Source organism: Schistocerca nitens, chromosome 6 (assembly GCF_023898315.1).
Source record: "Schistocerca nitens isolate TAMUIC-IGC-003100 chromosome 6, iqSchNite1.1, whole genome shotgun sequence".
Lineage (NCBI taxonomy): Eukaryota > Metazoa > Arthropoda > Insecta > Orthoptera > Acrididae > Schistocerca > Schistocerca nitens.
Genome location: NC_064619.1, coordinates 583,928,230 through 583,948,290, shown reverse-complemented (window position 1 = coordinate 583,948,290; position 20,061 = coordinate 583,928,230). Strand labels below are relative to the sequence as shown.

The 20,061-nt window shown below is 46.2% G+C and overlaps 1 protein-coding gene across 1 annotated transcript in view; it reads left to right on the top strand.

Moving 5' to 3' along the window:
• LOC126263507 (trypsin delta-like) overlaps positions 1 to 20,061 on the top strand; it is a 562,206-nt gene that overhangs the window by 230,448 nt on the left and 311,697 nt on the right. Inside the window, exons 2-3 of the mRNA XM_049960600.1 lie at positions 10,927 to 11,356; positions 18,321 to 18,617. Coding sequence (XP_049816557.1) covers positions 10,927 to 11,356; positions 18,321 to 18,617 — 727 coding nt within the window. The remainder of the gene's footprint in view (positions 1 to 10,926; positions 11,357 to 18,320; positions 18,618 to 20,061) is intronic.

The window sequence follows — 20,061 nt, the reverse complement described above, 5'->3', positions numbered from 1 at the left end:
AACTACCCTAAGGACATCACACACATCCATGCCCGAGGCAGGATTCGAACCTGCGACCGTAGCGGACGCGCGGTTCCACACTGAAGCGCCTAGAGCCCCTCGGCCACAGCGGCCGGCCAAAGGGAAGCAAGAGAAGACGTTATTAACTGAGCAGTCACTGGCAGTAATGAATACTGCCTGCAGTTATGATTCAGCGTTAAGAATCGTCTGCTAATTCAAGAGGACCACTGGTTTCGAATAGACACTTCACTCTGTTGCACCATAATTTAAGAAAGGAATTAAAGCTTAAAGTTGCTTTTCAAAACTTTGTTAGCATGTGCTTTAGTGTATTAATTTGTAAGCTGTCAAATCTCAAAATGGTTCAAATGGCTCTCAGCACTATGAGACTTAACATCTGAGGTCATCAGTCCCCTAGAACTCAGAAATACTTAAGCCTAACTATCCTAAGAACATCACACACATCCATGCCCGAGGCAGGATTCGAACCTGCGACCGTAGAGGTCGCGCGGTTCCAGACTGAAGTACCTAGAACCGGCCGGCTAATAGTAAATATGGTTTCAAATGTGCTGAACTAATCTGCAGGGTGGTCAGAAACAGCCTGAAAGGCTTCTAAGTGTGTTGTGGTAGAATTTTAGCTGGAAAATAATATTATTAGAAACAAATGCTGTACATTGCACCGTCTCCGAGTTGCACTGGCAGAAAAAAAGGATCGCGACACCAACAAGGAATTGTGCGACACAAACGGAAGTTGGTAGGCATGTTTCTACATCTGAAAGATGATGTATTTTCAAATTTCGTGCCAGTCGCATAAGAGTGGCAGTAGTAGTGTCACCGTGAAGATGTAAATCAGGTTTGTTTTAAATACACGGTATAACGGTAGAGCAGTAGTTGCTGTTCAGACTGGACATGATGAGTTGATGTTTTACTCAAGAATACCTCTATGGAGACAAAGACACCATTAGCAACACCTTACTGAGTTTGAATGAGGTCTTGAAAGAGGGTATCGAGATGCTGGAAGTTCCTTTTGCGATATTCGAGAAGGTTGATGCAGAAACGTCACCACATTACATGACTGCTGGCAGCGGAGGTAACGAGGACATACGCAGCAATTTGACCAGCAGTTGGTACCAGTCATCCTGTTGCGGCTATCTTTTCATTTTTTTTTTGGTCATCAGTCTACTGACTGGTTTGATGCGGCCCGCCACGAATTGCTTTCCTGTGCTAACCTCTTCATCTCAGAGTAGCACTTGCAACCTACGTCCTCAATTATTTGCTTGACGTATTTCAATCTCTGTCTTCCTCTACAGTTTTTGCCCTCTACAGCTCCCTCTAGTACCATGGAAGTCATTCCCTCATGTCTTAGCAGATGTCCTATCATCCTGTCCCTTCTTCTTATCAGTGTTTTCCACATATTCCGTTCCTCTCCGATTCTGCGTAGAACCTCCTCATTCCTTACCTTATCAGTCCACCTAATTTTCAACATTCGTCTATAGCACCACATCTCAAATGCTTCGATTTTCTTCTGTTCCGGTTTTCCCACAGTCCATGTTTCACTACCATACAATGCTGTACTCCAGACGTACATCCTCAGAAATTTCTTCCTCAAATTAAGGCCGGTATTTGATATTAGTAGACTTCTCTTGGCCAGAAATGCCTTTTTTGCCATAGCGAGTCTGCTTTTGATGTCCTCCCTGCTCCGTCCGTCATTGGTTATTTTACTGCCTAGGTAGCAGAATTCCTTAACTTCATGACCTCGTGACCATCAATCCTGATGTTAAGTTTCTCGCTGTTCTCATTTCTACTACTTCTCATTACCTTCGTCTTTCTCCGATTTACTCTCAAACCATACTCTGTACTCATTAGACTGTTCATTCCGTTCAGCAGATCATTTAATTCTTCTTCACTTTCACTCAGGATAGCAATGTCATCAGCGAATCGTATCATTGGTATTCTTTCACGTTGTATTTTAATTCCACTCCTGAACCTTTCTTTTATTTCCATCATTGCTTCCTCGATGTACAGATGCGGCTATCTACTGACCCCAAACCACAGCCACTTGCGACTTCAGTGGTGGCAAGCGAGAGCTCAGTGGAGGGCACTAGGGAGGGCTGTTATGATGAAAGATGGTTCTACCTTGGTGCCAGAGATTGCCGTGTGGTGGTTAGGAGGCCAGTGGAGGATCTGCAACCAATTTATCTGCATGCTAGACACACTAGACCTACGCTTGGAATTGTGGTTTGAATTGTGATTTTGCATGACAGCAGGTGCACTCTTGTGTTTATCCCACGAATCCCTACTGAGTATGTCAATCTGGTGGTTCGATCCGTTGTGCTGCCATTCATGGAGAGCATTCGAGAGGGTGATTTCCAACATGATAATGGCCTCCCACATACCGCTGTTGTAGCGCAACATGCTCTACATGCTGTCGACATTTTGCCTTGGCCTGATCGGTAACCAGATCTTTCCCAATCGGGTATATATGGAACATCATCGAACGACAGCTCCAGCGTCACCCACAAACAATATTAACAGCCGATGTATAACGGACCAAGTGCCACAGGCATGGAACTATGTCTCACTAACTGATATCCGGCACCTGTACAATACAATGCATGTACGTCTGCATGCTTGCATTCATCATTCTGGCGATTACACTCGTTATTATTGCACCAGCATTTCAGTTTGTTTTGAATTATCTCGAGCTTACGTTAACCTATGCTCTTGCACTGTTAACCACTTAAACGTGTTACCCAGATAAATGTATTCCCAAAACTTCGTTATTCTGCGTTAGTTATTTTTTGGTGTTGCGATTTTTTTACCGTAGATATGTTTAGGACTGAAGTTGCCCAATCAGTTCGTAGCGCACGCAAATCGAGGGAGGCTGCGGTGTCGCCAAACGTGTACGTGGTTTGATTTTCTCAAACCGAACAAACGCAAGTTCACCTAGCCTACATCGATCACTTACAAAAAAGCCATATTTTAATGATAAGAGTCTTTCAGTACGTGGTAACTTACAGACCCATTGCATTTTAGCGCGTGCAGCTTGATGCTGTTTTCTGTTTACAACTAGGTTCAGATGGTTAATAGAGTTATCATGCTCTAATGCTGGAGTGAAGTTGATTTTAGGGTGCTTGAAACTTACTGTTTGTGCAAAGTTATCCATGTCTTCCTTAGTGCCTTCGAAGTGGAGTATTTTATCACATAGGTATCGTTTGTAATAAATGATGTAGTAAATGATGTTATCGTATTTCTCAAGAAACTTATTCTTCACATCAGTAATGAATATTTCTGCCTAAGCTGGTGCCCAGCGCAAGACCCTCCTTCCGGTGATATATTTTACCATCAAAGCTGAAATAATTGTAAGATAAACAAGAAAAAACTGATGAGTTATTGCAAAGCGAAGAACAGAAGGGTATTAAAGGTATAAACGACAACCGAATAAGAAATGAGTCAAGGCTGACCACCTTGACAGGTTTCGCAGCTCCCTACAATATATTCATTGTTCAGTTTCTCTTTCATTGCTTTGCCGTGTTTATTAGCAAAAACAATAATTACAAAAAAGTTACTGTTTCCTCGCCATCTTAACTTATTTACAACTATTCATGACGTCGCCTTTCCGGCTTAGATTTTTTAAAATTTGACTTGTGAGTACTGCATCTCTTTCCAGTCAGTAAACACATTAATTTATTAATGTCTTATATACCTATTTTGTTTTAGAACAGTTAGTTTAATTCTGAAGACGACGCTCATTGTAGCGTCGAAACTTGGTCAATTTTGACTTAATATTTGTGACCGAGGGCTTATTTGTTCTAATATAAGCAATAATTTAAGTTAAATAGGTCACCTAAACTCCAATAAGCAATTTCAAACAATTATTCCATTATCTTTTGGGCGTGTATCCGGGATGTTATCTTTTCTTGTTCCGATATGTCACCTGACAACCTATCAGCCATTCTCAAGGTGAGTCGGCTTGAAAGATTTTTAAATCACTTTACACAATACTGTAGAATAATCGCATGTGCGTCAGAGATAACACCTCTGGTAAGATGTAGTGGACCTGGTAACAAGATAGATATAATTTGACGCGTCTAACACTGAAATTCAGCAACCACAATGTCAGTGAATTCACAGAGCTGACGAAATATTTGATTGATTATCATGCATGGCATATGTTGAAATATCAGGCAGTGATGACTTACAATAATATTTCCTTTGAAAGTGCATATGTGATATGAGTGTTTTTCGTGATTTGTTGAGCTGGCAACCCTCGTATTACTGCCAAGGATTACGTGACCATTTTGGCTGCTCACATCCATACCTTGTGCAAGGTGCCATTGGGATAAGGCTGTAGCTGATCTGTTTTTCCACTGATATGCAGAGAGTGTCGCATCTCAAGGTGCCAGCCCCCATTACGGTCCAGGTGTATACAAAGGAAAATGTGTACACGGAAACACAAGGAAAGGGTTGGCACTAACACACGAACTGTAGTTGTGTGCCCTGATTAAACATTAATGATTACTAAGTAGTGACGGAAACAATCAGCTACTGTAATGAAACAAGAGATTATGAACATTTACTGTCATGACCTCAACGATTGCTCATAACAATACTAATTAAGGGAGAATGAGTGCGTATAGACATATGAGTGTGTATAGTTGTAGATATTCAAATGGAAAGGACTGGAAAAGTTCTCATAAAATAGACCTAACGAATAAGAAATCGTTCTAACTTACTGAATTTCGAAATTGAAGTGTTGGTGATGATTGCAGCGGAAGGTTAGTGAGTAAAGAGAAATAGAACCCCAAAGAGGAAACTCATGGCCCAAAGGGCACCATACAGTGACTGGCTGATCAGTCTGAATCCACGTGCCGGCTGCTGGTGGCCGAGCGGTTCTAGGCGCTACAGTCTGGCACCGCGCGACCGCTACGGTCGCAGGTTCGAATCCTGCCTCGGGCATGGATGTTTGTGTTGTCCTTCGGTTAGGTTTAAGTAGTTCTAAGTTCTAGGGGACTTATGACCTCAGCAGTTGAGTCCCATAGTGCTCAGAGCCATTTGAACCATTTTGAATCCACGTGCGTATCATCCTCTACGAATTATGTACACCTTCGCTGCGACTCTCACATCATTTAGGGTAGACGAGGAGCGGTGACATGGCAGGTAGGGTCGGGCGCTACCGTGGCGCAGCCCGCCTGCTCCTGAATTGACTTCTCTAGCGGTGAAAAGGGCAGTTCCCAGACCCCTTAACGACCAAGTCCGTCTCCTATGGCTCCCGGCGAAGCAGGGATCTCAGCGAGGAAGCCTCTGATACTTTAGTCTACTGATCCTTTTCGATGTGAGCCTTCCAATACTATCATTACGACCAATCTGAGACCGTGTACTTTATTTCACCAATCCGAAACCTCCTAACAGTTTTCTTCTGGAAGGTTCGGCGTCGATTCTTTTGAAAGATTCCGGACGTTGATTTGTCCGGACTCCTCTTTCCAGCAACCTGAGAGTAATGCCCTATGCCACATCGCCGTTCCAAAAGATTCCGAGTTCCGGCCTACCAAACGGAGTCCCGCCAAAAACTTTCCTCAAATTTGCCTTCTCAGTGCTTATGCTCAAGGCGTCAGCGTCCCGTCGGCATTAGACAAAGAACTCGCTTGTGGAGGAGCAGATTGCAGTGTAATTGAGGCTTTGTGGTCTACTTAGGAGAGAAGCTAGCGTGATCGGTATTCACTTTCACGATACTTGAAATTGAAATTGTTTGCAAGAATATAATACATAAAATTTCCATGAAAACGATGCAGGATCTGTATCAATCCGTTCCGAGAACACTGGAAGCTGTATTGAAAGTGACCTGTTTTTCTACGCCATATTAGGCATGACAGTGTGTTATGTTTATACACTGAAGAGGTAAAGAACCTGGTACACTTGCCAAACATTGTGTAGCCCCACCCCCTACCCGAGCACAGAGAAGTGCTGCAATAGGACGGAGCATGGAAGCGAGTTATGTCTGAAGTAGTGGTGGAGGAAACTGACACGATGAGTCCTGCTAGGCTCTCCATAAATACGTAAGAGTACGAGGGGGTGGGGGTCTATACTAAACAGCACGCTGCAAGGCATCCCATATACGCTCAATAATGTTCATTTCTGGGGAGTTCGGTGGCCAGAGGAAGCGTTCAAACTCAGAAGAGTGGTCCTGGACCCACTCTGTAGCAATTTTGGCCGTGTGGTGTGTCGCATTGTCCTGCTGCAATTGCCCAAATCCGTCGAAATTACAATGTACATGAATGGATGCAGATGATCAGATGTGATGCTTACGTGTGTGTTCACTTGTCAGAGTCGTATCTAGACGTATCAGGGTCCCATATCACTCCAAGTGCACTCGCCCCACACCGTTACAAAGCCTCCACCAGCTTGAACAGTACCCTGGTGATATGCAGGGTTCATGGGTTCATACGTCTGTCTACGTACTCGAACACGTCCATCCGCTCGATACAATTTGAAACGAGACTTGTCCGACCATGCAACACATTTACAGTCATCAATAGTCCAATATCGGTGCTGACGGGCCAAGGCGAGGTGTAATGCTTTGCGTCAAGCTGTCATCCAGGGGACAGTAGCGGGCCTTCTGTCCGAAAGCCCATGTCGATAATATTTCGTTGAATGACTCGCAGGCTGACTTGCTGATAGCCCAGCATTAAAATCTGCTGCAATTTGCTGAGGGCTTGCACTTCTGTCACGCTAAATGATTCTCTTCAGTCGTCGTTGATCGCTTCTTGCAGGATCATGTTCCGGCCTCAGCGATCTAGGAGATCTGATGTTTCACCGGATTCCTGATATTTACGGTACACTTGTGAAATGGTCGTACGGGAAAATGCCCACTTCATAGCTACCTCCCTTTGCGTCGACTGTAACGCTTAAATCTTGACAGTCTGGCATTGTAGCAGCAGTAACCGATCTAACAACTGCGTCAGGCACTTGCATTATACAGGGTGTTACAAAAAGGTACGGCCAAACATTCAGGAAACATTCCTCACACACAAATAAAGAAAAGATGTTATGTGGACATGTGTCCGGAAACGCTTAATTTCCAAGTTAGAGCTCATTTTAGTTTCGTCAGTATGTACTGTACTTCCTCGATTCACCGCCAGTTGGCCCAATTGAAGGAAGGTAATGTTGACTTCGGTGCTTGTGTTGACATGCGACTCATTGCTCTACAGTACTAGCATCAAGCACATCAGTACGTAGCTTCAACAGGTTAGTGTTCATCACGAACGTGGTTTTGCAGTCAGTGCAATGTTTACATATGCAGAGTTGGCAGATGCCCATTTGATGTATGGATTAGCACGGGGCAATAGCCGTGGCGCGGTACGTTTGTATCGAGACAGATTTCCAGAACGAAGGTGTCCCGACAGGAAGACGTTCGAAGCAATTGATCGGCGTCTTAGGGAGCACGGAACATTCCAGCCTATGAATCGCGACTGGGGAAGACCTAGAACGACGAGGACACCTGCAATGGACGAGGCAATTCTTCGTGCAGTTGACGATAACCCTAATGTCAGCGTCAGAGAAGTTGCTGCTGTACAAGGTAACATTGACCACGTCACTGTATGGAGAGTGCTACGGGAGAACCAGTTGTTTCCGTATCATGCACAGCGTGTGCAGGCACTATCAGCAGCTGATTGGCCTCCACGGGTACACTTCTGCGAATGGTTCATCCAACAATGCGTCAATCCTCATTTCAGTGCATATGTTCTCATTACGGATGAGGCTTCATTCCAACGTGATCAAATTGTAAATTTTCACAATCAACATGCGTGGGATGACGAGAATCCGCACGCAAATATTCTGCCTGTTTACAAATCTCTGTATTTGAATACGCATGCCTATACCAGTTTCTTTGGCGCTTGAAATCAGCCCTCGAATAACATGACATTCCATTAGAAACAATACAGAAACGGTCGAAATTGCGGCACATCAATGTACAAAGGGTATTTCCAGTGTCCCTTGCCAGCAGAAAGGGACGGAAGAGAGAAAGCTTGCCCACAGGCTGAAAATGAAATCTTTCTTGGCTAAGAAGAAAGAGAAGACAGAAAAAGAAGCCTCGTGGTCCTCAGTGGGCTTAAAGGAATAGAAGAAGGCGGAATTTAATACAAGAGCTATTCAGGAAGATGATCATACAAAAGATCTTATGCTGAGGTTACAACAGTCATAATATCGTATCAGATCTCTCTTTGCCCCTCCTGGTGCAGCAACTCGGCGTGGCATGGACTCAAAAAGTCGTTGGAAGCCCCTGAAGAAATACTGAGCCATGGTGTCCCTATGGCCATCCCGTAGTTGCCAAGATGTTACCTGTGTAGGATTTTGCGCACTAACTAACCTCACGATTATGTCCCATAAATGTACAATGAGATTCATGTCGTGCTATCGGGGTGGTGACAAATCATTCTTTCGAATTGCCCAGAATGTTCTTCTAACCAATCACCAACAGTTGTGGACTCGTTACATGGATCATTCCCATCCACAAAAATCCCCTCGTTGTTTGGGAACTTAAAGTCTATGAATGGTTACCAATTGTCTCCAAGGAGCCAAATATAACTGAAGACCAAGCCCACTCCATTTAACACAGCCAAAATCATTATGGAGCCGCCACACGATTGCAAAATGCCTTTTTGACAACTTGGGTCCACGGCTTCGTGGGTTCTGCGCCACATTTGAACCCTACCATCAGCTCCTACCAACTGAAATCGGGACCCATCACCACCAGGCCACGGTTTTCCAGTCGCTTAGAGTCCAACCGATAAGGTTACGGGCCTAAAAGAGGCGCTGAGGGCGATGTCGTGCTGTTAACAAAGGCACTCGCGTCGGTCGTCTGCTGCCATAGCCTATTAACGCCTAGTTTCGCCGCATTGTCCTTGCGGATACGTTCACCGTACGTCCCACATTCATTTCTGCGGTTATTTCATGCAGCGTCGCTTATCTGTTAACACAAACAACTCTACGCTGCTCTCATTCGTGAAGTGAAGGCCATCGGGCACAACGTTGTCTGTGGTGAGAGGTAATGTCTGAAATTTGGTATTCTTGGCGCTCTCTTGGTAGCTTGTATATCGGAATATTGAATTTGACTTCCGAAATGGAATGTCCCACCCCTCTAGCTGCAATTATCATTTCGCGTTCAGAGTCTGTTAATTTCTGTCGTACTGCAGTAATCACGTCGGGGACCTTTTCACACGAATCACCTGAGCACAAACGACCGCTCCGCCAGTTCACTGTCCTTTTATACGGTGTGTACGCGACCATTATTGGTATATGTACACTATTGGCCATTAAAATTGCTACACCAAGAAGAAATGCAGATGATAAACGGGTACCCATTGGACAAATCTATTACACTAGAACTGACACGTGATTACATTTTTACGCAATTTGGGTGCGTAGAACCTGAGAAATTAGTACCCAGAACAACCACCACTGGCCGTAATAACGGCCTTGATACGCCTGAGCATTGAGTCAAACAGAGCTTGGATGATGTGTACAGGTACAGCTGCACCTGCAGCTTCAGCACGATACCACAGTTCATCAAGAGTAGTGACTGGCGTACTGCGACGAGCGAGTTGCTCGGCCACCATTGACCAGACGTTTTCAGTTGGTGAGAGATCTGGAGATTGTGCTGGCCAGGGCAGCGGTCGAACATATTCTGTATCCAGAAAGGCCCGTACAGGACCTGCAACATGCGGTCGTGCATTAGCCTGCTGAAATGTAGGGTTTCGCAGGGATCGAATGAAGGGTAGAGCCACGGGTCGTAACACATCTGAAATCTAACGTCCACTGTTCAGAGTGCCGTCAATCCGCACAAGAGGTGGCCGACACGTGTAACCAATGGCACCCTATAATATCACGCCGAGTGATATGCCAGTATGGCGATGACGAATACACGCTTCCAATGTCCGTTCACCGCGATGTCGCCAAACACGGATGCGAGCAACATGATGCTGTAAACTGAACCTGGATTCATCCGAAAACTGAAGTTTTGCCATTCGTGCACCCAGGTCCATCGTTGAGTACACCATCGGAGGCGCTCCTTTCCGTTATGCAGCGTCAAGGGTAACCGCAGGCATGGTCTCCGAGCTGATAGTCCATGCTGCTGCAAACGTCGTCGAACTGTTCGTGCAGATGGTTGTTGTCTTGCAAACGTCCCTATCTGTTGACTCAGGGATCGAGACGTGGCTGCGCGATCCGTTACAGCCATGGGAAAAAGATGCCTGTCCTCTCGACTGCTAGTGATAGGAGGCCGTTGGGATCCAGCTCTGCGTTCCGTATTACCCTCCTGAACCCACCGATTCCATATTCTGCTAACAGTCATTGGATCTCGACCAACGCGAGCAGCAATGTCGCGATACGATAAACCGCAATCGCAATAGGCTACAATCCGACCTTTATCAAATTCGGAAACGTGATGGCACGCATTTATGCTCCTTACACGAGGCATCACAACAACGTTTCACCGGGAATCGCCGGTCAACTGCTGTTTGTGTATGAGAAATCGTTTGGAAACTTTCCTCGTGTCAGCAAGTTGTGGGTGTCGCCACCGGCGCCAACCTTGTGTGAATGCTCTGAAAAGCTAATGATTTGCATATCACAGCATCGTCTTAGTGTCGGTTAAATTTCTCGTCTGTAGCACGTCATCTTCATGGTGTAGCAGTTTTCATGGCCAGTAGTGTACATATAGTTGTCCCATGACTTTTGTGTGACTTACGGTAAATAAAATTCTCCTCTGCCACAATGTGCTTTAGACAATCATGTTTTACTGCCTTGCGAAATGGCAGACAAGGTAGATGTAAAAAATACGATAATCTGAGTGATATCAGTGCAGTGCCACTTATGATGTATATCGGACAGAGATAAAGCTGTGATTGCTGTCATCATTTTCTCGGTCAGCAGGAGTATAAAGAGGGCCAGGGGCAGGAGGCGTGCAGCACAGCCCAGGATGTCGCGCCCCGCCACAGTGACCTGGTGCCCGTGTCTGTGGCTGCTGCTGCTGTCGGCGGCTGCGGCGTGGCCGTCCGCTGTCCTGCAGCGGACCGGCGCCCACGGGCGCATCGTCGGCGGCCACGAGGCCAGCATCGCCGACCACCCCTGGCAGCTGGCTTTCGAGCGCAGCGGCGACCAGTCGTGTGGCGCGTCGCTGATCGGCCCCTCCTGGGCGCTGACCGCCGGCCACTGCGTCGACGACATCGGACTAGTCTACATGGCGCTGCGGGCGGGCTCCTCCGTCCGTGGCAGCGGCGGCACAGTGATAGAGGCGGCAGCCGTCTTCCTGCACCAGCAGTACGATAGCCGCACCTCCGACTACGACATCGCAGTCGTACGGGTTAGTGAAGTTTACTTTATTGCCAGCTCGGTACCCAGCGTTGCACCAGCAGTCCAGCTCCTCTTTTCCCCTCTCTGCCCATCTCGTCCTCCTCCTCTCTCTATCCATCTCCTCCTATCCCCTCTCTCTGGTCACCTCCTCCATCCCCCGCTCTCTGTCCATCCCCTCCTATTCCTCCCTCAGTCCATCTGCTCCTCCTTCTCTCTCTGTCCTCCTTCTCCTCCTCCGTCTCTGTGTCCATCTTCGCTTTTCCTTTCTCTGACTATCTCCTCTCCCCCTCTGTCTCCCCCTATCCCCTCTCTCTGGCCAACTCGTCCCTCACTCTCTGTCCATCCTCTCCTATTCCTCCCTCAATCCATCTGCTCCTCCCTCTCACTCCCTGTCCACCTCCTCCTCCTTCGTCTCTCTGTCCATCTTCGCTTTTCCTTTCTCTATCTCCTCTCCCCTTCTGTCTCCCCCTATCCCCTCTCTCTGGCCAACTCGTTTCTCACTCTCTGTCCATCCTCTCCTATTCCTCCCTCAGTCCATCTGCTCCTCCCTCTCACTCCCTGTCCACCTCCTCCTCCTTTGTCTCTCTGTCCATCTTCGCTTTTCCTTTCGCTGACTATCTCCTCTCCCCCACTATCTCCTCCTATCCCCTATCTCTGGCCACCTCCTCCAACACTCTCTGTCAATCCTCTCCTATTCCTCCCTCAATCCATCTGCTCCTCCCTCTCTCTCCCTGTCCACCTCCTCCTCCTTCGTCTCTCTGTCTACCTTCGCTTCTTCCTTTATCTCCTCTCCCCCTCTCCCTGCTTGTCTCCACTCTTCCCTTTGTCTGTCCATCTCTTCTAAACCCTGTCTCCATCCAACTTCTACCCTTCTGTTCCCTCCCATATCCACCTCCCCCTTTCTCTGTTCATCTCCTCCTCTTTACTTTCTGTGCCCATTTCTCTGTCCACCTCTTCCTCCGACTGTCTTCTCCTTCCCCCTCTCTGTCTGCCCATCGCCTACTTCTTTCTCTCTCCCCACATTATCACCCCCACCCCAATAGGAGGGTCTTGGTTCCTAGCCACACATTAGTTCTTTCCTGATAGTAAATAATAGGTGTGCAAAGTTTGGTTGAAATTGATCCACGAGTTTGGGATGAGCTTTTTACCTGCGGGTTTGCTCGTGTACGCACGTTTCACATGTACACTGACGGGAAAGTAGTCGCAACACCAAGAAATAATTAATGTAGAGTGATGAAATTTCGATCATAAATCTGTCTAGGTAACATATTTAAGTAATTAACATTGCAAAATCACAGCTTAAAGCAAGCTCGCTGTAAGCTACTGCAAATGCTTGTACATTAATAGGTGGCGTAAACGCCTGAATGTTGAACGCAAGCATGGAGAAGTGGATAGATTGTGTTGTACAAGTGCCGGATGTTAGTGTGTGGGATGGAGTTCCATGCCTGTTGCACTTGGTCGGTCGATGGTGATGATGATGATGATGATGATGATGATGATGACGATGATGTCTGATTTGTGGGGCGCTCAACTGCGCGTTCATCAGTGATCGGTCGATACATGGACGATTAATGCTGTTTGTGGATGACGCTGGAGTTGTCGTCTGATGATGTCCCATATGTGCTCGATGGTGATAGATCTGGTCGAACAGGATAAGGGAACATCTCGACACCCTGTAGAGCGTGTTGAGTCACAACGGCTGTATGTGCACGAGAGTTATCTTCTTGGAAAATACCTCCGGCAATGTTGTTAATGAGTCCAAGCTCAGCAGCTCGAATCACAAGACTGACGTACTAATTTGCAGTCAGGGTGCATAGGATATCCGGGAGAGTGCTCCTGCCATAAAATGAAATAGCATCCCAGACCATAACTCCAGTGTATCTAGCACGCAGACAAGTTGGTAGCTGGCCCTCAACTGGCCTCCTTCTAACCAACACTCGGTCATCACCGTCACCGAGGAAGAACCTCCAGCATGCCCTCCAACGAACTGTCGCTTCTCACCACTGATACTACAAATGGCGGTGGTTTGGAACCGGTGAAATGCACGCTGCAGGGATAATGGCTCGGATCTGTTCTTAAAGTAACCGATTTGTAACAGTATGGTTTGAGAGTAAATCGGAGAAAGACGAAGGTAATGAGAAGTAGTAGAAATGAGAACAGCGAGAAACTTAACATCAGGATTGATGGTCACAAAGTCAATGAAGTTAAGGAATTCTGCTACCTATGCAGTAAAATAACCAATGACGGACGGAGCAAGGAGGACATCAAAAGCAGACTCGCTATGGCAAAAAAGGCATTTCTGGCCAAGAGAAGTCTACTAATATCAAATACCGGCCTTAATCTGAGGAAGAAATTTCTGAGGATGTACGTCTGGAGTACAGCATTGTATGGTAGTGAAACATGGACTGTGGGAAAACCGGAACAGAAGAGAATCGAAGCATTTGAGATGTGGTGCTATAGACGAATGTTGAAAATTAGGTGGACTGATAAGGTAAGGAATGAGGAGGTTCTACGCAGAATCGGAGAGGAAAGGAATATGTGTAAAACACTGATAAGGAGAAGGGACAGGATGATAGGACATCTGCTAACACATGAGGGAATGACTTCCATGGTACTAGAGGGAGCTGTAGAGGGCAAAAACTGTAGAGGAAGACAGAGATTGGAATACGTCAAGCAAATAATTGAGGACGTAGGTTGCAAGTGCTACTCTGAGATGAAGAGGTTAGCACAGGAAAGGAATTCGTGGCGGGCCGCATCAAACCAGTCAGTAGACCAAAAAAAAAAACCAGTACATTGTCTCAGAAGAAGCTGAGTAGCACAGTCGCTGTAGTGTAGTGGTATTGATACTAGACTGTTGCTTGGAGGGTCGTGGGTTCAAAACTACTCACCTGAACTGAGAAATTCTAACTTCCATGTGCGATTCGCATACACTGTAGAAGTATCCACAAATGACAAGAATCATTGTACTGGAATGTTCTGTAGGTGTATATATACCGTATGTGTTCTCGCCGGAGGCAGTTCGCTCCGCGCTCTTGCATGTGCAAGTGCTGAATAAACCTTCGTTAAGTGAAGATATTGTTCGTCATTCATCTACTTACACGTTCTTCTATGTAACGTTATTCTGGTGGAGGCGCTGGATATTGGAACTTGTGATACTGCACACATCGACGACATCAGGATGCGAAAGGACAATTTAAGATAGTTAATAGATTACTTTGCAAGAAAAACTTTGATCCGTTCGGAAAGAGGTAGCTACCAGTGATTCCTAAACACATGCACTTAGATGTTCTACAGAAATTTCATGACACACCTGAGGCTGGACATTGAGGATTTACTAAGACATTATGATAGGACCTGTAAGAGATTTTTCTGACCAGGTTTATTTAGGAGTCTCCGTCACAATGTGTCGCACTGCCGAGAGTGCCAGAAGAGAAAGGCAGCTCCTCATAAACCACCTGTCCGACTCATACCAATTCCACCAGCCGAAACGAATTTCCAGCGTGTTGGGATTGAAATCCTTGGACGATTTCCAATTTCTGCTAGTGGCAATAGATGGATTATTGTTTGCACTGATTATCTGACACGCTATGCCATTACAGAAACTGTGAAAACCTCCGAAGCATTCAAGGTAGCCAAATCCATCGTAGAAGACACTGTATTAAAACACGATTCCCCAAGGTCGTCAATTACGGATCGAGGGAAAGTTTTTCAATGAATCTTGTGACAGAGTTAACCGTCGGTGCAACATTGCTCATCATATGACGACTGCCTACCATCCTCAAACTAACGGGCTTACTAAACGCCTTAATAAGAACTTGGCCGACGTGCTATCAATGATCGTCAATGTTGAGAAGAGCAACTGGGATGAGGTGCTACCTTTCGTGACGTTGTCCTACAACATCGCCAAACAAGACACCACAGGATTTACACCATTTGTCCTGGTGCATGGGCGTGAGGCGACTACGACGATGGACACTGTGTTTCCGTTACACCCTGATGACGTGAACGACGACTACATCGGCCAGGTGTTAACCAGAGCTGCGGAAGCTCGACAGTTAGCTCGACTCCGCACGCTGCAGGCTCTAGAAAACGATCGCCGAAGGTATGACGCGAGCCACCGCCCTGTCGTCTACCAGCCTGGTGACCTCGTCTGGAACTTCACTCCTGTTCGGAAGGTTGGTCCCTCTGAGAAGCCCCTCAGGTGCTTCTCTAAACCTTATAAGGTTGTAAGACAGTTGTCTGATGTTACTTATGAAGTTGAAGATTTCGACCCCGACACAAGACGCCGAAAGATCAGAGATACGGTCCATGTCCTTCGAATGAAGCCCTGTAAGGATCCCGCAACCCAGGATAAATTCGAAGCTCCACCGGCAGGCAACAAGCGGAAAGCGGGAAGGGAAGTTATAAGATTGCCTCCCAGGCGAACATCAACCATTGGGAGTCAGAGTATGCAGGACCGATGACTCGTTCCCAGACTAGGAGGATGTAACACCGAGACGCTGTTCTCTTAAGGAGGCAGCAATGTCGCAGAAGAAGCAGCGTAGCACAGTCGCCGTGGTGTGCCGCCACGGTAGCTCAGCGTGTTCCGTCATTGGGTTTAGCTACCGTCTATAATAAAAAAAAAGCAACTGATTGACGGGATCAACGAACAACCTGAATGGGTGACATCGGACGTCCGCAACGAACAAATTCAACGAACAAGATTGAACAAAAAATGGGATGAAAAAAATAGTGTAGTGGTTATGTTATTAGACTGTTGCATGGAGGGTCGTGTGTTGAAACCTCACCCGAAGTGAAAAATTTTAATTTCTGCGTTCGGTTCGAGTATACTCTAAAAGTATCGACAAAATACATGAATCATTGTACTGGAATGTTGTGTAGGTTTATCTATACCGTATGTGTTCTGGCCGGAAGCAATTCGCTCCGCGTTCCTGTATGTGCAAGTGCTGAATAAACCTTTCTTAACTGAAGTTAATGTTCGTCTTTCGTCTACTTACACCTTCTTCTACGTGACAATATTGTCACTGTGGTGAGAGCTACTGCTCAGATTGATGCTGCAGATGCAGTACGATGCGCCAGAGCCACACGCCGGACACGATGGTCTTCCATCTCGGTAGTGCCACGTGGTCATCCGGAGTCCGATCTTCTTGTGAGCTTACATTCTCGTTATCATGGCTGCCAGTAATCATGTATAGCGGCAACATTCCTGCCACGCCTTTCTGCGATATGGCAGTAGGAACATCCAGCTTCTCATACTCCTATTACACGACCTCATTCAAACTCAGTGGGGTCTTGATAATGGCGTCTTTGTCGCCCGAATAGTATATTTGATCACTAGTAACTCACCACATCGTATCTCGAAGGTAACCATTGCACCGAGTACTTACATAAAACATGATTTGCATCCTCATAGTGTAGCTATCTAAAAATGGTTCAAATGGCTCTGAGCACTATTGGACTTAACGTCTGAGGTCATCAGTCCCCTAGAACTTAGAACTACTTAAACCTAACTAACCTAAGGACATCACACACATCCATGCCCGCAGCAGGATTCGAACCTGCGACCGAAGCGGTCGCGAGGTTCCAGACTGCAGCGCCTAGAACCAACTATAGCCACTCTTACGCGGCTGGCGCGAAATCTGAATAGACATCATTTTTCGGATGCAGAAACATGACTACCAACTTTCGTTTGTGTCGCGCCACTCCTTCTCGGTATTTCGATTTTTTTTTTGTGTCATTGTATTTATTCTAGCGTTATATAAAGCCAGCTTCTCTTTCTTTCTCTCTCTGTTCACCTCCTCCATCAACCGCTCTGTCCACTTCCTCCTCTCTCTGTCCATCAGCTCCTCCCCACTCTCTTTCTCCATCTTCTCCTCCCCCATGTTTCCGTACATCTTCGCGTCTTTGTTTGCCCAATCCATCTCGTCTACCCCTTTCACTGTCCATATTGACCTCTTCTCTTTCTCTGACCGTATTTTCCGCCCTGTGCTTCTGTCATCTTCTCCCACTTTCTTTTTCTGGTCATCTCTGCCTCCTCTCTCTCTCTCTCTCTCTCTCTCTCTCTCTCTCTCTCTCTCTCTCTCTCCACCTCCTACTCTTAGCCTCCTGTATCCATTTCTCCCTGACCATCTCCCTCTCTCTTTCTTCGCCCTACATGAGTCCATCTCTCCTTCCCCCTCTTCGTCAGTCCGTTCCCTCCTCCTTCTGCTCTCTCCACGTCATCACCCCGACCCCAAAAGGAGGTTACTGGTTCTTACCCCTCACACTATTTCTCTTTAGAGAGTAAATAGTAAGTGTACAAAGTTTGGTTGAAATCGACCCATGAGCTTTTTATCTGCGACTTTGCCAGTATGTACACACTTCACATACAGGGAGATTCTTATTAACGTTTAAAAAACCACAAAGCGACGCAGATGACGCTGAGACAGGTAATTTAATACAAGACACATGGAGCCGCAAATGTCGTGAAGTGCCTCTAAAATGGATGAGAAATGTCGATCATGTGGCGTCACCGTATAACATACTCCGCCACGCGAGCATCTGTTGGGATTGCACGTGAAGGGGTGACTGAGCGACGCAGTACTTGCATTCGAACACTTTTGTAAATGTGATCTGTCGCGGCCGTAGAAGTTACCAAATTATTGTCCTCCCTGTAACCAAGTATAAGCTTTTCTTATTTTGCGTATCTTTCCTTTTGTCAGTCCCATAGTGCTCAGAGCCATTTGAACCATTTGAATTCACATTGGGTCTAAGGTCTGGGAAGATGAGAACAGATGCAAGAGGTTGTTTTGACCCTAAGACTCTCCGTACTGCTTCTAAGTGATGCCATTTGTCAGTGGATGGGACAGTGTCTGGTCAGTGTCGTGTGGTTCTGATCGAGAAGTTAGTTTTATATTCCTATGGCGGCGTAAGGTCATGGGATAGTACAAAATAATGGCAAATTGTCGCTTACACTGTTTGTATTCGATTTACAGGTGAACGGATCCTTCACGCTGGGTCCCAATGTACAGCTAGTGGGACTCCCAGCTGAGGGCTACGACCCTCCGGGTGGGCTGCCTGTGACGGTCAGTGGCTGGGGTTACCAGCACAGCGGCAACGGCCCGTCCACTACACTGCAGGCGGTAGACATCAACGTGGTGGACCGTGAGACATGCCGCAAAGTGTTCGTCGCTGTGAATTCCGTGACGGAACGCATGATCTGCTCTGGGGAGTTCACCCGAGGAGTATGCGTCGGTGACTCTGGTGGGGCACTGGTCAACAACGGTACGCAGGTGGGCATCGTCTCGTGGGGGCACACCTACTGCGAAGTCGGCATCTCCGTCCAGACCAATGTCGGCTATCTGAGGGCCTGGATCCGAGACACCGCCGGCATCTAGACTTCACCCGCTCTCCTCAGTGGATACAACGGTTTAACTCAACAGCAGATACTATCATCCATGCGTTTTTGTTAAATAAATACACGTTTTTTGCCGTATCCTTATATGGCGTCCTCTAAATACTCTGTGGGTCATTAAAATCGCAAGACCAGGAAGTACAGCAAACAGCAAATGACGAAATTTTGAAGATGTCTTGTGAGGGAATTTTGGACGGGCCCTGGAAGGGAGTTTTGGAGATGTCGTGGTACAGTTGCCGTATCCGGCAGCAATAATGTCTCTAACCTAGGGTGGTGCTTATGGCTTTCCCATGGTTTTGTGGAATGATTAGGTAGAAAAACATACAACTACAGTTTCACCGGTTTATTATGACAAATAGGTGTAGTCTGAAAAAGACAAATGCGGCAACTGTTAAAGCCTTTTAAAACTGACTACCACAAGGAAAGCTTTCTTTTAGTTTTAAGAAATAGCGTCAATGAATTGACAACTGGTATGTTAACTGACACATTCCGCTTGCTAACTCCGCAAAACAGCCAAACTTAAAACGTTTTACATTTAAAACAAACAGCAACTGTTAGATAATACAATCTTTAAACATTTTAAACCTGAAAGTCCAAATGAAAAAATGCTTCTAATTTTAAGAAATGACAGTAACAAGATTGCCAGTTGGTTGTTATCCAGCATCTACTACTAGTTGGCTCAGCAAAGTCCACAACATAAATATCAGTTTTTCTTTTAAGTTGAACAATTTCTTAGCAGTCGAAACACAAATAGTTCAACCAGTTAGTCTTTTGTCAGGTAACAGATAGCATTTCCTGACCTAGCTAAGATAGCACTCAATACAATCCCCATTTGAGAACTAAACAATTTATAGACACATTACAGACAATATTAACGAAGAACAGTTACTAAACGTATTAGGCAACTTAACCACGCTACTGCAATTTTCCTTTTCTGTTGCTAAGTCTAGCTGGGCTGCCAACCCTCAAGTGCTGCTTATATAAGAATTCGGCAGGGACCATACTTGCTCATACACTCTGACAGTAAATGGACTGCTACGGAGATTCTTGGAAGGCAGCTATCGTTGTAACTGCCCTGAATCCACATGGAGCAGCATAGTCACCAACAGCTGGCACCTATCCCGACCAACCATCAACAAGGTAATCCCTGTTGCACATCCCATCGGTCACCCATTCCAGGGACCACATAAATCACGTTCTCTCCACACTCAAGTTAGGCAAAATTTTCCTCTAGGAACTAACACTGCCAACATCGGTCCTACACTCAAGATCGGCAAAGACTGTCCTTAGAGGAACTCGTAGTGCCAACACTGGCACACTAA